A 17,037-nucleotide genomic window follows, 5' to 3' on the forward strand; every position below is an offset into this window, starting at 1 on the left:
TGTAACATAACATTTTCCAGCATGAGCTTATAAAAACAAAAGAATTGCAAACTCACAACATCCTTGTGACTCACAGCAATTCTGAACCTTCATAACAGAAAAAAAGTTTATAATGGATCTAATTCTATCACAATGCAGAAACTTTCAAATCTAATTTCATGGAACTTGCCATGAATAACTATACCAGCATCATTTAACACACAGCACTTTGCATCTCCCTGTCTATGGCAGTATAACATAAAATGTGTATCTTGAAATATACGAACAAGGTCTTAAACCAAGAGGAGGGGCCAAACAGCAAACTTAATATTTATATATGAGACCCACAGAGGAAAAAGATCAGAGATGCAGGTGTGTGAAAAGACAAAATCTACAATTTCAAAAAGCCAGAATCCTGGATTATATCCCTGTGGTTTTAAACATACCACATGGAAAACACAATGTGTTAAGTTAGAGTATAAACAGCTCCTTAGTCACAGTAAGAAAGTGTGAATATTTTGGTGTAAACAGTTAGCACCACTGTTTCATTCTATGGCTGCAATCTGCCCTGCCATATAGAAAAAAATGAAATGATAATGATTGCAACAACAAAATTATGCTGAATATAATCATGTAATATGTACATTATGCACACACACAGGATGCCACACCAAAAGACACTTCTATTTAATGTAAAGACATTTACCAATCTATTTGTTTTATTTGTGTATTCTATTGCTTGACTACTGATTAGGACTTCATTTCTTAAGATTCTGAATTGTGTTACGTTAAAAAGTGTTCCACCTCAATTACGGCAATGAAACACAAGTGCTTAGACTTGCACACGAAGTTTGAAGTAATATGTGTGAAATCAATGATTTATCAGAGTGAAACAGGAATATAAAACAACAAATTGTGAATTGTAGATAAAGTATAACTCGAACATATAATTCTTATTACTTATTCTGTTTATATTAAAATTCCTCTGCATAAAGATCCAAAATACAGAAAGCACTAAAATAAATAAAAAAATAAATAAATAAAAAAAAAACCTTAGGTCCAACACTATCTGGAATCTGCTACTATACAATGTTTTTAATGCTTCTATGTAGTTCTTTGGTTCATATTATATTCTTACTTGAAGCTGATCCTGAAGATGAACACCAAGGTGTGAATGTTTAGGTCCCAGCTGTGTGAGAAGAGATGGATGAATGTTGTATAGATGTGGGTATAAACTGCCAGCATCACCACCTGTAAAAACGAAACACTCACTTCTTTTACAATATAAAGTTTAAATGGATACAAATGGATAAAAAACTGAAACAATCATAAAAGGAGCTCCAACACTTTCATTTTCATCTACTTAACACGACACTGAGAGAAGAAAACAACACATTCCAATGGAAGTATGGGGAAAATATTTTATGGCTACGAGGCACTGCTTTCCAAACCATGCACAATCACTGTGATGGCTGCTGTGAGTTGCAGAGAGTCAGCAGCAATAATAAAAGAAGTGTATTCAAAGCATTACATAAACCAACAGTTAAATTGACTCTCATGCAAGAAAGTAAATAATTCAGTTCTCCTGAGAATCCTTACAATCGTATGGCATAAGACACTTCACAAACAGAGTAATATGAAGGTCCATTAAGAAACTCACCTCCTCCAGTACCATGGATATGTGGGTACAAATGAAAACCACCAGCATGCAGGTTAAGATTGACAGCTGATGTACCTCCAGGAACACAAGTATGACATTCGTAGCTTTCCATAAGATCCATCTGAAACAAGCAGCAATAATACTGCTCAGACTTCAAAATTTATTTAAACTAAAACTTAATCACACATTTATGAGGAATTGTAATGATCAACCATCTCAATTACCATTAACTTACAATATATATATATACATGGGTGTGGGGCAAAATAGATAGTTTTTAAAAAGTGGGAAACTGTGTTTTTTCCCCAGTAACTCAACATGCCAAACTTCAAACTTTGCAGCTTTACAATGTAGAATATGGGTTCTAGAACATATTTCAAAAGCCTGAGAGTTATCAAGTAAATAAGTCTAGAAATCAGAACCATATTCTGAAACACAACCATGCATCAGAAAAAGTGCAGTTTATTGTTTGAAACTGGTTTTCCAATTGTTTTTAATTATAGAACTGAAGTAACAGTGAGCATCTCCATATTCACAATATGTCATGAAATACACTGAAATGTAAAACTAAACTGAAAAATTATATACATAAAATAAAATATTAAATTTATATGGTGAAAGGGGATATTTTCTACAACACTATTATAACTCCAGAGCTGAACACATCGATTGCACTCGAACACAATGCTTACAGGAGTCATGAGTGGGGCAGTACACACATGACACTCGCAACTCTGCTGCTGAGCTGAAGCTAACTCTGTGCCATCTGTATCTCCTCCTCCTCCAATTGCACCTTCACCCACAACATCAGGTTCTAATGGAGATTCTGGGGGCTGCTCACTGCCCTCGCCCTCGACGCGATACTCTTGTATGACATCCACTTTATGACTGTAACAAGAAAGAAAATATATGACTTTTTAGATTTCCACAGTAGCGAAAATTCCAACTGTGCTATTCTAGATTATAAAGCCATGTAGTTTTATAGGTAATTACAAAAATTTTGGAAGAACCAATCTACTCCATCTTCTGAGCAGAAATATAGATGGTAGCAAATGGAACCTCTGTAATGTTGGTAACCACCTAAATGCAGACTATTATAATCCAAAAAGGAGCAAAACAATTTTTGTTCACAACCATCTAGTACCTGTACAGTGGGCCTGGGGAGTCGGGTGGTGTGATGAGGCCACCACAGGTCAGGAGATGAGTGACAGCACACTCATCACATGGACAGCCCCTGCGAGAGCTACAGCCAGGGCAGTACCCTCCTGTACCTCCAACATCATCAGGGCTACTATCTCTGGGACTACCAGGTCCAGGACCTGGTGAAGGCCCACCAAGACTAGCCAGCGTCATCAACTGCTCATCAAACTCTCGGAGTTCACTGCAAAAGGACAACCGCAATTTTATACGCACCTTTCTCTCATTCGTATACATATACATGCTGCCCACAAAGACAACAACTTCTGTGGCCGTCTGTTAGTCACTGCTCACTGCTGTCAACTGTGCCATAAAGCAAATGGTGTTCATTTTGAACACCTACACTAGATTCACTAAGTGCCATTGCTGATGTATACAATGGTTTAGTTTATTAAAATGTATTTTATTCACTGAATGTGAACATACAGCTTTTTGGGACAACTTGTATATCAAGAACACTGAATCTGGTTTAGATAAATCAAAAATCAATATGCAAATAAAGAGCCTAGATGGGGTACTGTTGCCTGATTTTCAATATTCTGAAAACTAAAGCACAGGAGACCTTTTCAAGTTTTCATAGTTACCACAACACAAAAGTGTTTAATCATGCACAATCCATGCATAAATTTAAAGCATTATGCACAAGAGCACCATCTGTTAAATTCCAGGCCAAACTAACAAAGCAGATAACATTGGACATTTTATTCTCTTGCTTTGTGGTAAAATCTTACAGAAAATGCAAAATGTTCTTTGTGGCAGAAAAAAATGCCAATACAGTGAAACCTCTATCCATCGTTCCCGGAACTATCGTTTTCCCGGATGCATCGTCCGTTTTGTTCGGTCCCGAATACATCCCATATAAAATAATGTTACATTTTCCCGCTTCTATCGTTCCTCGAACTATCGTTTTATCGCATCGATCGTTCAAAAATCTTAGTCCCGGCCCACAATTTTCCTGCAATGATCGTTTCTGAGAATTTAAAATGCTGGGTTTTGAGATAAATTATTACCGAAAGACGCACAATGTTTTTGGAATACGCAGTAGCGGTAACCTGTTATATCGCCCAACCAGCACATTCTTTTGGAATGAGGGTCAGCGGTGCAGGGGTGATAGTTGGAGTGAATGGCGGTGCCCATTGTCAGAAATTTTACGATTTTAATTTGGGTGCACTCATATTTCGTTCCAGCGATGCCAGATGGCATGTGCAGTGTGAATTTCTTCACAAATGCTTTTATTATAAGTACAAAGGAAAGGCTGGCAGCACTTTTCATTCTTCTGGTTCATCTCGTTTCCAGCGGTTCAGGGTCTTCTACAGCTACGTTTCGTTGAGTTCGGCAGTAATAGTATTTCCATTCTTCCTGTTATTGTCCGCAAAGGGGGTTGGAGTGGTGAGGAAGAAGAAGACGACGAATGCGAGCCCGAAGCTTTGCCGAGTTTTTCCGAAGCACACGCTGCATTGGCGAAAGTGAAGTCGTTCTTTTATGCGCTTAATATTAGTGAACGTGACGAGGAAAGCATTTTGAACGTGGAAAGTGCTCTGTTTGGTCTAAAACGTAAAGTTTTGACAAACCAGTTGTCCATTAAAGACTTTTTTGGTAAAAAGAAGTAACTTTGAAAGAGAAACATTGTTTTTTTTAAAATTTTTAATGCTTTCCCGCATCTATCGTTTTTATTTCCCACCCCCGCCGAAAACGATGCATCGAGGTTTCACTGTATTCCCATCAGTCATTTAAAGATGACTGACCTTTCAAGAATGACGTGAGTGCTGAATTAGTTTATTACTGAAATTTTGTGTGGCAGTAGTGAAACCGAAGCAAGTAATGATGACAACGTTAAGGATTACACACAACTTCAAAGTGTTTTATATGAAGCAAATGACAGTGACATGTGCAAAGAGCCATCCATTTAAACTGATGATGAATACTTGTGATCATGAATCAGAGTTAATTTTCCATATAAAGGCACAAAAATACCATATAGTGGTATAATAAGCCTACAAAAATGGTGTATTCTGTGTGGGAAAACTTATTGTCATTTCTCGATGAATAACCAATAAACATATTTGTGCCTCTTATAACAGTTGCAATCTAAAGCTTAATCAAGTATATGTAATTGAGAGATGTCACAAGAAATTAACTGCATTGTTCTTGAATTTCTGATGTTTACTGGTGATTGTGATGATATAATGTCCATGAGAAACTGATGATTTTAAAAGTGGGAAAAGTCACATTTATATCATGCATTACTTTTTCATCAAAAATGTTTTCCCCTTAGAAACACTATAAAAAAATGGGGTTCGTGTCTTATCTAGGGGCACATATTAAAAATAATAATAAAAAAACGTAGAATAGATGCTCACAGATACAAGCCAGCCATTTGAAAACAGCTATAACTTCTGCTGGATTTGACAAGGTAGACATATAGAGGACTAAATTTTGTAATTTTATTTCTGAATACATAATGGTTTGCAATAAATGCTTAATTTTGAATAGATAATTACGAGACACTCTGTTTTATTAATCAGCTCAAATATAATGTGACATGAAGATGACTGTTTTTTGGATTGTAGATCCCTGTAGTCTGGTAGAAGTTTACCAACATATCAGAGGTTGTTGAAGCCTCCATCATCAGGGTGATTCACTCACAGAAGACAGCCATTTTTGTACTCACCGCCACGAGAACCTCAAATTCTACTTAGAATGTGACATGTTAGGATTTCATATGCACCTTGCAGTCTTATTCCACATCTTCTGCTGAATAAGCTTTCGCTGTGCTTTGAACAGCTCCCAGTCCTCCCTTAGCATGCGCTGCTTAGCTTTCAGGGTCGCCTGCTCTTGACTAGAACATAAGATATAAGAGTAATCTTAAGCAATGAGCTGGAGTAATATAATTAGCTAATTTGTACCTGATATGAATCTGTATGTTTCTATGCTACGGTGCCCTGAAGTCTTCAACTGGGGGTTCAAGGTAGAAATTGCCCAACCTTAAAGTAAAGAGTTTAAAGTGAAATAAAAAGTCCAACTGTAACCAAAATAAATTAAACACTGTTTCACAGATACTATGCACATCATTCTTACATTTGAAACAAGGTCACATGTGTGGTCCAAACCACAGTTCTCAAGAGCTGCTTTGGTATAATTAATATATATATATTTTTCTTAATATTTATACAGAGTTGCATATATTGTAAATGTAGTTCAAATAACAAAGAAGTCAGCCAATAGCCTAACAGACAATGAATGAGGGCAATTACAAAATAATACCTCCAAATATTAGTAGTTAGGGGTCAGTGACAGTCTCTTTTAAACACAGTAACCAATCTTTGGGTCTCACAAAAGGTAGGGTATACTTAAAAAGCTGAGTAACTATCAGCTTCTCAAAAAATATGTTACAGGAAGTAACTTACTGTCAGCACCAATTTTGTCAAAGAGCACATTTGGGAGAGAACTAATTTCACAAGTAAACAGAAATCTTACTTATATTCATGAACAAGCGTCTCTGTGTCCCTCCACATAGCTCCAATAAGGGTCATTTCATCATCAAATGCCAAGTAGTGGTGCACCAGCTCAGAGTAGGCTTGATTCTTCCCTGGCAACATGTTACGTAACTGGAATGGCAAGAAATCTGCTCTACATTTTTTGCTATGAAATACTTCAGGTTTTCTAAAAGCAACATGATGATGCTCAATATCTCCACATAAGCACCTTCAATGTCAAGGCAAAACATAGTAAGCGTTGTGGAACATTTGTTCCTTTATTTTCCTTAAAAAAGTAGACTGAAGTGTTTAACCTTGCTGACAACTTGGCAAAAAGTCATAATATTGTGAACATTTTATGTGGACAATTTGAAAGCCAACTTGATATAAACTGAAAAACACAGATGGTCAACAGACAAGGTGTTATTTCATTTTGGAAGTTTGCATCAATTTAAAAAAAACATGGCAATTAATGCTTACAGACCAAAACAGTAAAAAAGGTTATATGATACACTTATGGGGAAAAAAGTCATGATTTTGGAACAATTTTAATTTTAAATACCAATTCATCAATTCCTTTTTGAATAAAAAATCTCTGCATGCAAGTCTACAAATACACAAGCCCAAGTATTTCTGAATTAGTTTCTTTCTTTTAGTTGCACCTAAACCAAACACCACCTGCAATTTTATATAGCCAACAATCAAAAGTATCCCAATGTTACCATCTCTTTGCTCACCTGTCCTATGTAGTGGGGCAGATTATTCTGTACAAGAGGGTCAGTATAGACACAACTCTGATACAAGTGTTTGTTAAGGACCTCCCATGTAAGGTTGAATCGTTGCAAGTGTTCAGTCTCCAACTGCTGTAGCAAAGGGGCTAGCTGCTTTGCAGCAAGGCAAAGTTTGTCATATCCCTCCAGAAGACCTGTACAACATAACATAGCAGAGTTGTCATCACAAGTCCTTGTGGCCATACTGGAATAGAGAGCACACCCCCCCTCCTCCCCAAACAATATAATACATGCTCTGACTAGAAAATGGGTATACTAAAGTTTGTCATTGAAAGGTTTAAAAGATACGTGACGCGTGAAAAGAGATGAGTAAAAATAAACGAACGAAAAAAATTTAAATTTAAAGGTTTCTAACAATGGTATGACACAATGTGGGCTTAACCCACAATGTTTTTTAATAAAACAATTTTACAGCATCAGAACATATACACTGCCTGATCAAAAGTATCCGGACACCCCTCTGTAAACGTAAACTTGAGTCTAGATATCACTACGACCGCCGCTGCAGCTATAAAAGGAGGCAGAGGGCTCGATGTTGCTCAGTGCTATGCGATACCGACAGAATGGGTAGAGCAAGGGAGCTCAGTGACTTCGAATGTGGTATGGTTATTGGTTGCCACATCAGTAAGCAATCCATCAGGGCCATTTCCACCCTTCTCAAGTTGCCCAAATCGACCGTCGGGGACGTGATTGTGAAGTGGAAATGGGAAGACACAACCACAACAAAATCACGGCTGGGTAGACCACGTGTGTTGACCGACAGGGACCGTCGAGCATTGAAGAAGGTGGTACGGGAAAATCGCATGTCATCGTGTGATACCATCACCCATGAATTCCGCAGTGCCACTAATTGTGCACCGAGCACCATGACTGTGCACCGTGAGTTACGAGAACTGGGGTTCAAAGCCCAGGCACCTGCCCATAAACTGCACATTTCACCTGTGAACGCTAAGCGCCGCTTTCAGTGGTGTAAAGAGGGCGGCCACTGGGCTGTGGACGATTGGAGTGAAGAATCACGCTATACCATGTGGCAGTCCGATGGGAGGGTTTGGGTGTGGCAAATGCCAGGTGAATGCTACATGCCGGCCTGTAAAGTGCCCACAGCGAAATTCGGCGGAGGTGGGGTGACAGTGTGGGGGTGTTTTTCATGGAAGGGACTTGGTCCTCTCGTAATACTATGGAGCACGTTAAAGGTGGAAGGATATAAGGACATTTTGACCAGCTGCGTGTTGTCTACGGTAGAAGACCAGTTCAGAGACAATAACTGTGTGTTTCAGCATGACAATGCTCCCTGCCACAAAGCAGGGTCTGTTCATGAGTGGTTTGTGGACAATAAGGTTCCAGAAATGGACTGGCCAGCCCAGAGCCCCGATATCAATCCTACTGAACACCTTTGGGATGATCTAGAAAGGCAACTGCGCACCAGACCCCAATGATCCACATCACTAACTACGCTTGCTACAGCGTTGCAGGAAGAATGGTCGGCCATTCCCCCGGCGACGTTCCAACACCTGGTAGACAGTCTTCCCCACAGAGTTAGAGCTGTAATAAATGCCAAGGGTGGGCCCACCCCGTATTAATGTCCACTACTGGGCAGCAAATCCGAGGGACACTTAGAGGACAGTTTCGCGTAGGTGTCTGGATACTTTTGATCAGGCAACATACCAAACTAGGACTTAATCAAGGTACTTATTCTAATAAGTTACTTTTATCTCTCCTCCACATCCACAGATGTACAGATTCTACCTGTGAGGAATATCTGAGCCAATTCAGGAGTTTGCTGCTCTCGATGAAGAAGTTCTAACTGACGGACTTTGGCCTCAATTACAAATTCCTGCACTTGTGACTCAAGCCTCTGAAAAAGCTGATGTGGATCACGAGCACACAACCTGCAATGAAATACAAGATTAAGTAACAGAATAACATTTATAGACCAGAATATGCTATAAGTTAATTCACACAATTTTACAGAATCTTCCCTTTGAGACCCAGTACACATGCACAAGCACACCTGTGTGTATGCACACACAAACAAGACAAGAATATTCCATATTCAGAAGAAATGATTGATAAATCATGGTCTCCCCACACCAGTAAATGGATGAAAACACAACCTAGGATAAGGAATATCCCTTTCAGTAACTCACGTTTCAAAGGGTTAACAGAGTTTAAACTCACTTCTGAACCAAGTCCTTCATCTTGACCTCATAATCCTCTGCACCATTGTTCTCAACTGTTCTGCCTTCCATGGCCATACGGTAAACCATACGGATGTACTGACGAAGCTCCATCCAATAAGTCTGTAATCGACGCATTTCTTCCAACTGTTCTGCTGCTAACTCTCTGAAACAATAATTCAACATAAAAAGTAATTCTGCCAAGACCTCTTATTAATACATATAAATACAGGAAACCAATGAAAAAACACAAAATTTTAGTCAGAAAATCCAAAGAGAAGACACCACTTTGGAAATCTACATGTAGACTGAGGCTCATATTATAATATACACTACTTTTCAGTACACTTTTGCATCCTATAAATGTGGGTATAAACGTGAGTTTACACTCTCGTCTACAAATGTACAATATGTTCTGGCAAATATGGCTGTCTGACGAGCTGTTGCGCTATGCAGTCTGGTAGAAGTTTAGGTGCTGGGGATCTGTGTATTACAGAAAAGCTCAACTTGTGAAAACATCTTAAATATGGAGCCACATACCACTTGCTGTTAAGCACTTACGGGCCTTTCGAATAATATTTGTGTGTGTGTGTGTTGGTTGTTATAATCTCTGAATCACTGCCATGGTAATGCTGTTTAGGGACCTTAGTTCTATCTACATAATAGCGAAGTGTTGGCTGGTTGGTGATCATGTGCCGTTACGGGATTTTGAGCCTTATGGAATAATACAAAGTGGATTTCCTTCTGCCAGACTATGTGGTGTGGCCAAACAGGCAGCCAGCTGGGCCCCAACCCACCACATGTGTAGCAGTAGCAGTTAGCGATAATATACTTCCACCATGGATCATACTGTTTATCTGTGTGTGTTAATGCATTTCTCAATCAACCATTAAGTGTTGTATAACATGGCTTGAATGAAATATACTACTGAATAGTGAGTGTAAAAATAATCTGCAGGAAATTTCATTATTTCAAGGCAACTTCACAGTGTCTACAGACATTTTTTCTAAGATGTGAGGTGTGCAAAGAACCTGGTCAGCACTTCAAAACTCTACTCTGAACGAAGGTAGGTATTGCTGCAGGGGGGGAATGGGCAGCAAATAAACAGCTTCTACTAAGCTGACATGTGAAAGGCTTGCAATAACAATGTATGGGACCTTGTCTTATGATAAACTGGATACCTTGCAGAATTCCTTTTGCAAAAACTAACAATATGAACATACCGCTTGTCCTTGCAGGCTTCACACGTACATGGCTTCTCCTCTCTCTGGCTTGCTGCAGCTACTGTAGAAATGACTGGCAATGCTGAACTTTCATCTGCTTGTACAATTTCATCCTAAAAGAAAATCATGGCTTCATGACAAATATTAAGATCCAGAAAAAATGACACATATGTTAACAATATAGGGGACAGGAAAAAGGATTATTATGGATTTAAGGCTCTGAGCTGTAAATGTTCAAGCCATTTGCCAGCTAACTTTACTCATTTTAGAAACTATAAAATCTAAAAAGTACACAATCTCAAAATTATGTCCAATAAATAACAGGGAAAAAGAATCACGTGACATGTCCTAAAACAATATAAATATATGTGTATGAGTATATTTGAGATGAGGGGTCTCATTATTTTTAGGTGTTCATGCTCTGGTGTGAGCAAAGAACACCTTTAAGGCCCATCCATGTCCATATACCACCTTTCTTCAACAATGGAAACTGAGGTCATCACTGAAACACACTGTTGTGCAACAACGGCCTGTGGTAACATCAGTGTAAAAGTAACATAAGAAGCAACAATTACTTCAGATTGTATTAGTGCAACAACAACCTTTGTGATGTGGCACAAAAAACACCTTTGGAAGTCCATGTACTCCTCAGTTAGTTGTAAGTAAATGTCACTTAAGCAGTGACTGTGATCCTGGTGCCAGCCAATGGCCTGACAAACTGGGGAAAGGATGGCCAGATGGGACAAGAATCTGGGAAGTAGAAATGCTACTTTATAATTCAATGTGAAAACATTTTTACTGCTTATCATGAGAAATGATGAATTAATGTATTTACAAATTTATTTAGTACTATATTTATTCATATACAATTTTACAAAGGATTTAATGTTTAATGACGCTGTATTAATGAGTTTTCTTACAATTCATACACTGACAGATTTGGACATAAACTTAAAATTACTTTTAAACTTAAAAAGTTATAAAAATAGTACACCTTGTTTCTAATTTTCCGAAATTTTAAACGGTAAAAACATACGGTAGAATGTCAGTTTCTAGTACAATTACAATAAGAGCAAATAAAAACAGAGAAATCAAAATGTCTTCCATTTTACTGTTCATCAAACTACCAAACATGGCAGTTGCCAGTTCTTTCACAAAAGAGTGATTAAAATCACTGCTGCCCATCCATAGCCTAATCAGTTACCAGCTACTTGTTAAGTTGGATATAGGCAGTAAAATGTAAACAGCAACTAAAATCACTCCTACTTCAGAGTAACTGCCAGTGACAGCAATCAAATCAATGTTACTTCAATACTTTTCATATTTATTTTCACATTCATTAGTAAATTATTTTCACATTTTCAAGTTCATTTATAGTTTCATATGTTTTAAAAAACCTCACTATTCTTGTTTGGTAATTATAAAATAAAAGAAACATGTAATTTATACATGTTTCACACTATAATATCCACGAGAGATACAGTATTTGAAGAACTGTAAAAACAACTTTAATGAACAGCTTCAGGTAAGAAGGGTAAATTCTGCACTTGTTTGTAAGATTTTAAAGGTGAGATATTAAATAAAGATGTCTTCTGGATTGGAAATGCCATCATCATCACTAGGGTAGTGTTCAACCCCTCCAGGTTTCATCCTGTGTGACCTATTAAGGCAAAGGTCTACAGAAACAATTCTTACATGATTAACAACATTAAAGAAAACATTTGACATGAAAGTACAGCCATGGCTATGAACATGTGTCTTTGCCAATTTGGAACACAGCATCCCATTATACCGGGTCTACAATTTATGCTGTAACGGCCTTGCTTGCATTGCGTGCTCGGCCGAGTGCACTGTTGGTGTGGGATAGAGATAGCGTGTTATTCCCGTGAGTCACAGGCGAATCAGTTTCATTGCGTCTCTCGTCGCGGATTGACGTTGATAATATATATAATATATATAATATGGTGTACAGTATTAAGCAACGTGTGTTCTTAGTCGAAACATATGCCAAATATTCATCCTACGGAAGATGCCGCAGTAAATATCGCAGACATTTTCCCGGTGAAAGTGTTCCTAGCAGGCCCACGATAGAGAGATTAATAAAAAAATTTTGTAGTACGGGATCAGTTTTGGATAAAAAGAAGAACAGGAAACCACAATTCATTTCGGCAATTTCCCAAGAAGAGCTTCGTCAAGTATTTCGAAACATGTTAACGAGATGTGAAGCTTGCCTGCAAGCACAAGGAAGTCACTTTGAACATCTTTTGTGATTTAAGGTAAGAAAATTAATGTAATAACATGTGTTAGTGACGAGAAATATTCGTAGTTCGCTGTTACTAGCGGCACTGAAACTGATTCGCCTGTGACTCACGGGAAGAACACGCTATCGCTATCCCACACCAACAGTGCACTCGGCCGAGCACGCAATGCAAGCAAGGCCGTTACAGCATAAATTGTAGACCCGGTACATGGATTCCACAGGCAACCACTTTCAGCACCCAATGTGATGAGATTCAGTTTCACGACTGAGGTATGTACCTACAACATCTGATCATTTGTTCATAAACAGAGGTTCTACGGCCAAAATTTTGGAGCCCCTAGTGAGAGGATCACCCTGTAGAATTCCTTGGGTGATAATTACAGTTTCAAGTTATCATGGTTTCCAGTGAAGATGCTGTTTTCTGGTTCTGTGTGTAATAATGTTGGCCATGATCTTTCAAAAATTTAAGTGTGTTCAGGGAGAAAGCCTTTAACTCTCATGCTGCACCAAGCTCATGCTTTTCATAGCAAAGCTTCTAGAGGCAGAAGTTCATTACAAGGTCGATTTCTGTGAACTTAATCAATAATACAGTCTTCTTTAATAAGCTTATAATTAGCTAGTCAAGATCTCCCTACCAACACCCTTCATTCCCAAGTATGAACATTTTAAAGGAAAATAAAATAAAAATGACCAATTCTTAGGTTATTTCACGATCTTGCTGCAGCTTATGTCATGAATTAGATGGAAAGATGATCATGAATGGTCAGTAGGTGAGGTTAAGAGAGGTTGCATGGTCTTGGGAAAAACAATAAGAAACCTTAGTTACTACAACCAAATGCCATAACAAACTTTTAACCAGGTTCCTCAAAGATATAAGTCTAGATCATTACTACTATACCACCTTGCTTAGTCTTTAATGTCACATCTCATGTGAATACATCAAGGACATCACAGGTAGTGAGAGCCTGTTATTTCTGTAACTTGTAATACCACTGTTTTCCCATTCATTTTGTATCGCACTGCAGCCAATATTATAACACGGACTTACCTCATAACTCAACTTCCTGTCTCATAATTATCCTGCACTAATGTTACGCCATAGTAGTAGTAGTAGTAATGCTACTGTCAATATTTTTACAAATACTTATAAGTATGAGTGTATATGTGTGTGTGTGTGTGTCTAAAAGCATTTACCGATGTACAACACAGTGTTTAATAAATGACAGACTAGATATAAAATTATTAGTGTAAATACAATGAGTACAGCAATGTTTGAAAATTACGACACACTTGATACTGCAATAACTCTGAAAATAATTATGAAAAAGAATGCATTTATAATAATATAAATAAATAAAGGTAGCTTTTGAAAAAAATTTAAGTTAAGTGATATAACATATTCAAAGATGGTTCATAATACAGAAAACCCTCAATTTAATGCACTAATAGCAAGGAAATGGGTGTCTGGTAATGTCAATTGTCCATTAAATTGCAATTTTTTATGCCAGTAATGTGGCCTTAGGCCACAATCTCCTTTAAAAATCTCATTAAACAGATTAGGAACATTAACCAGACACCTACAATAACATACGGTTCATTAAACCACTAGTGTGAACAGATAATTAAACACAAAAATAAAATCCAAGTCATTATTGGACATTTTCAATTTCAATAGTCTTTGTCCGTTAAAATTGAGAATATCCGCTAAAGCCTTGCATCCAGAAAGTATCTGGCAATATAACACAGTGGCCATTAAATCGAGGGTTTACTGCATTGCACCTCTGAAGAGTGAAATGAACAGTGTTGCTTCCTTGCGATCTGGTTCAAATATTAAGAAATGCTGCAAAAACAATATATAATTAACAGCACACATTAACAATGGCTACAGTATGCTAACTAAATTCAACAATGATCAACATTAGGTTTAGCAATGGTTTTAATATTTTCATCTACAACCTTTGCTATTCATTACCTTTCATTTGCCTATAAAATATGCATCTCTCAACTGCTGTACACAAGAAACTGACACTGAGAAATGCGAATTAACAAAACTCTGGACAATGAACCTAAATACAATATTTGTTATAACTCAATTGCAAATTTAAGCCTAGCCTACTTTTTGCTACTCTATACCCAAACACAAACAGCTCACCTTGATTTCATCTGGCCGTTTCAATTCGTAGCTATCCAGTTCTCCACTAGATTGAGAAGACTGTTCATCTCCACTGGGAGCCCCATCGGCCTCCTCTCTAACATCTTCACCGCACATTTCCTGCGGCATTTCATCTTTCTCTCCATCCCCGCATTCTTTCCCAAGAACGTCACCCATGTTTCCACTTTTGCTGCTCTTTCTTTTCTTCGATTTTTTCGAATCCGAGCAGCTCATTCTAGTTCCCAATGTTTAAATAGTGATTATTACCTATGTTAAATTAGTTGCTAACACTATATGAGAAATAGTTCCTCAAACACTTGTAGAACCACAAAGTAAATTACCCCAAGCTTTACGGGCAACATTCGCTCAATATGGCGTTACCAGTTTCATATTTGTATCAATAGATGCCGTCTTCGTACCCATGAGATTCATAGTAATAATAATAATATTATTACCGATGATGAATAATTAACGGTCTATCCTTTATAAAAAAACATAATTCCTAGAACGTATGTAAACAGTAGGCATTTTAGGACCTACAAGTACAAATAAAATTATATCTGATTGAAGTTAGCTTCATCGAATGTACGCATTATGCACTATACCACAGACTTGTACATCCCTGTACCGTTACCTCATATGCGGTACTTAAAATAATACGTTATCTGTGCTTAAAATACAAAATTAATTTGTATACAGTTCTGTAATTATTTCCACACACTTCACTAGACATCAAGTAAATGATTACTGAATAATTAGCCTCTACACATAATGAGTATTTATTCCTGCCAAAAGCAGGACAATGGTTTAAATCCTACCTAAATAATAGAAGGCAGAAAGTAGAAATTAAAAGCCCCCATACCAATCATAATACCTATTCAGGATGGGGTATCGTAAATCACGGAGTGCCACAAGGTTCAGTTCTTGGACCCTTACTTCTCCTCATATATATAAATGACCTGCCGGAAACTATAAACTCTACATCCAAACCTACTCTTTTTGCTGATGATACAAGTATCATTATTGTTGATCTATCTTGAAAGTATCATGGATGATGTCTTTGCCAACATAAACAAATGGTTTAGAGCTAACAAACTGGCACTAAATTTTGAAAAGACAAACTTCATAAAATTTGTTACTAAGCACAAGACATATCCTAGGTTAAATATAGGTTTTGAAGAAAAATTAATTGTGGAAGTTGAAACAAACAAATTCCTTGGCTTACAAGTCGACAATACCTTAAATTGGAAAAAACACATTGAGTATGTTATTCCCAAATTAAGCTCTGCATGCTTTGCCATGAGAACAGTCGTAATGAAATGAAATACGTTCTTGTACGTGTGTTGAAAGTTCTGAAGTGCATGTATATTGTATGAAATGACATGTTCTACATCCTTTGGTTGGTCCTAAGAAGGATCTATGGAATGTAAATAAACTCTACTCTACTCTACTCTACTGGTCAAATAACATACACTGTAGTCTACTATGCTGGGATGAAACTTTTCAGAAATTCCCCCTTTATATATTATGTTTGTATAATAACAAAAAACAATTTAGGGTAATATAAAAGGAATTACTGCGAGTCATACATTAGATTCTGTTGACACTAATTCAGTGACATTTTCAGATCCCTGGCTCAGCTCACATCTTCGTACCCCACCATCTCACCCAACAATTATAAAAAGGGTACTTACGAATAATTCAAATTTACAGTAAATATAGACTGCCTATAGGCAAAAAAGGGGCCCCTAAAACTCACGAATCAAGCGAAGTCAAGTTTCTTGCGTCTCTACGTTTTCATTTATATTATTTTTAATACCAATACTAAGAAACAATGTGTGCCTAAATACAAAATTTCTTTATAGATTTTGTGTTTGTTTATGTGCGTCAATTTTAAATTTATTATGGCGATTAAGAGGGCGAAATTTCAAAGTGTAATTATTTGCTTTGCCAACAAACTCATTTTGATTGCAGATTAATTTTAGCTAGGGCTAATCTTGATGTGATTATGCAAGTGAATGGGTACATACATATCGCAAATGAGATCCTAATCTGATACAGAGATGATTTAAAATACACACGAATATATGATTTAAGAAGTCAGTATAGAATTAATGATATG

The 17,037-nt window shown here is 37.3% G+C and overlaps 1 protein-coding gene across 3 annotated transcripts in view; it reads right to left on the bottom strand.

The window, feature by feature from the left end:
* The window catches only part of LOC110829488 (uncharacterized), a 28,255-nt gene extending 12,944 nt beyond the window's left edge, over window positions 1-15,311 (bottom strand). For 2 of the 3 annotated variants that reach the window (XM_087344984.1, XM_087344983.1), the window contains exons 1-11: window positions 14,916-15,311; window positions 10,504-10,616; window positions 9,282-9,446; window positions 8,850-8,992; window positions 7,050-7,237; window positions 6,314-6,444; window positions 5,565-5,675; window positions 2,784-3,020; window positions 2,332-2,527; window positions 1,640-1,760; window positions 1,118-1,230 (exon numbers count right to left, since the gene is read on the bottom strand). In XM_087344984.1, coding sequence (XP_087201110.1) covers window positions 1,118-1,230; window positions 1,640-1,760; window positions 2,332-2,527; window positions 2,784-3,020; window positions 5,565-5,675; window positions 6,314-6,444; window positions 7,050-7,237; window positions 8,850-8,992; window positions 9,282-9,446; window positions 10,504-10,616; window positions 14,916-15,149 — 1,752 coding nt within the window. In that variant the 5' untranslated portion in view covers window positions 15,150-15,311. Of the gene's footprint in view, window positions 1-1,117; window positions 1,231-1,639; window positions 1,761-2,331; window positions 2,528-2,783; window positions 3,021-5,564; window positions 5,676-6,313; window positions 6,462-7,049; window positions 7,238-8,849; window positions 8,993-9,281; window positions 9,447-10,503; window positions 10,617-14,915 lie in introns of those variants that run through there. The other variant, XM_087344985.1, reaches the window with a different exon arrangement.
* Window positions 15,312-17,037: the final 1,726 nt, after the last annotated feature.

Source organism: Zootermopsis nevadensis, unplaced genomic scaffold, assembly GCF_977971745.1.
Source record: "Zootermopsis nevadensis isolate Lab colony 2312 unplaced genomic scaffold, Znev_1.0 Znev_ptg000008l, whole genome shotgun sequence".
Lineage (NCBI taxonomy): Eukaryota > Metazoa > Arthropoda > Insecta > Blattodea > Termopsidae > Zootermopsis > Zootermopsis nevadensis.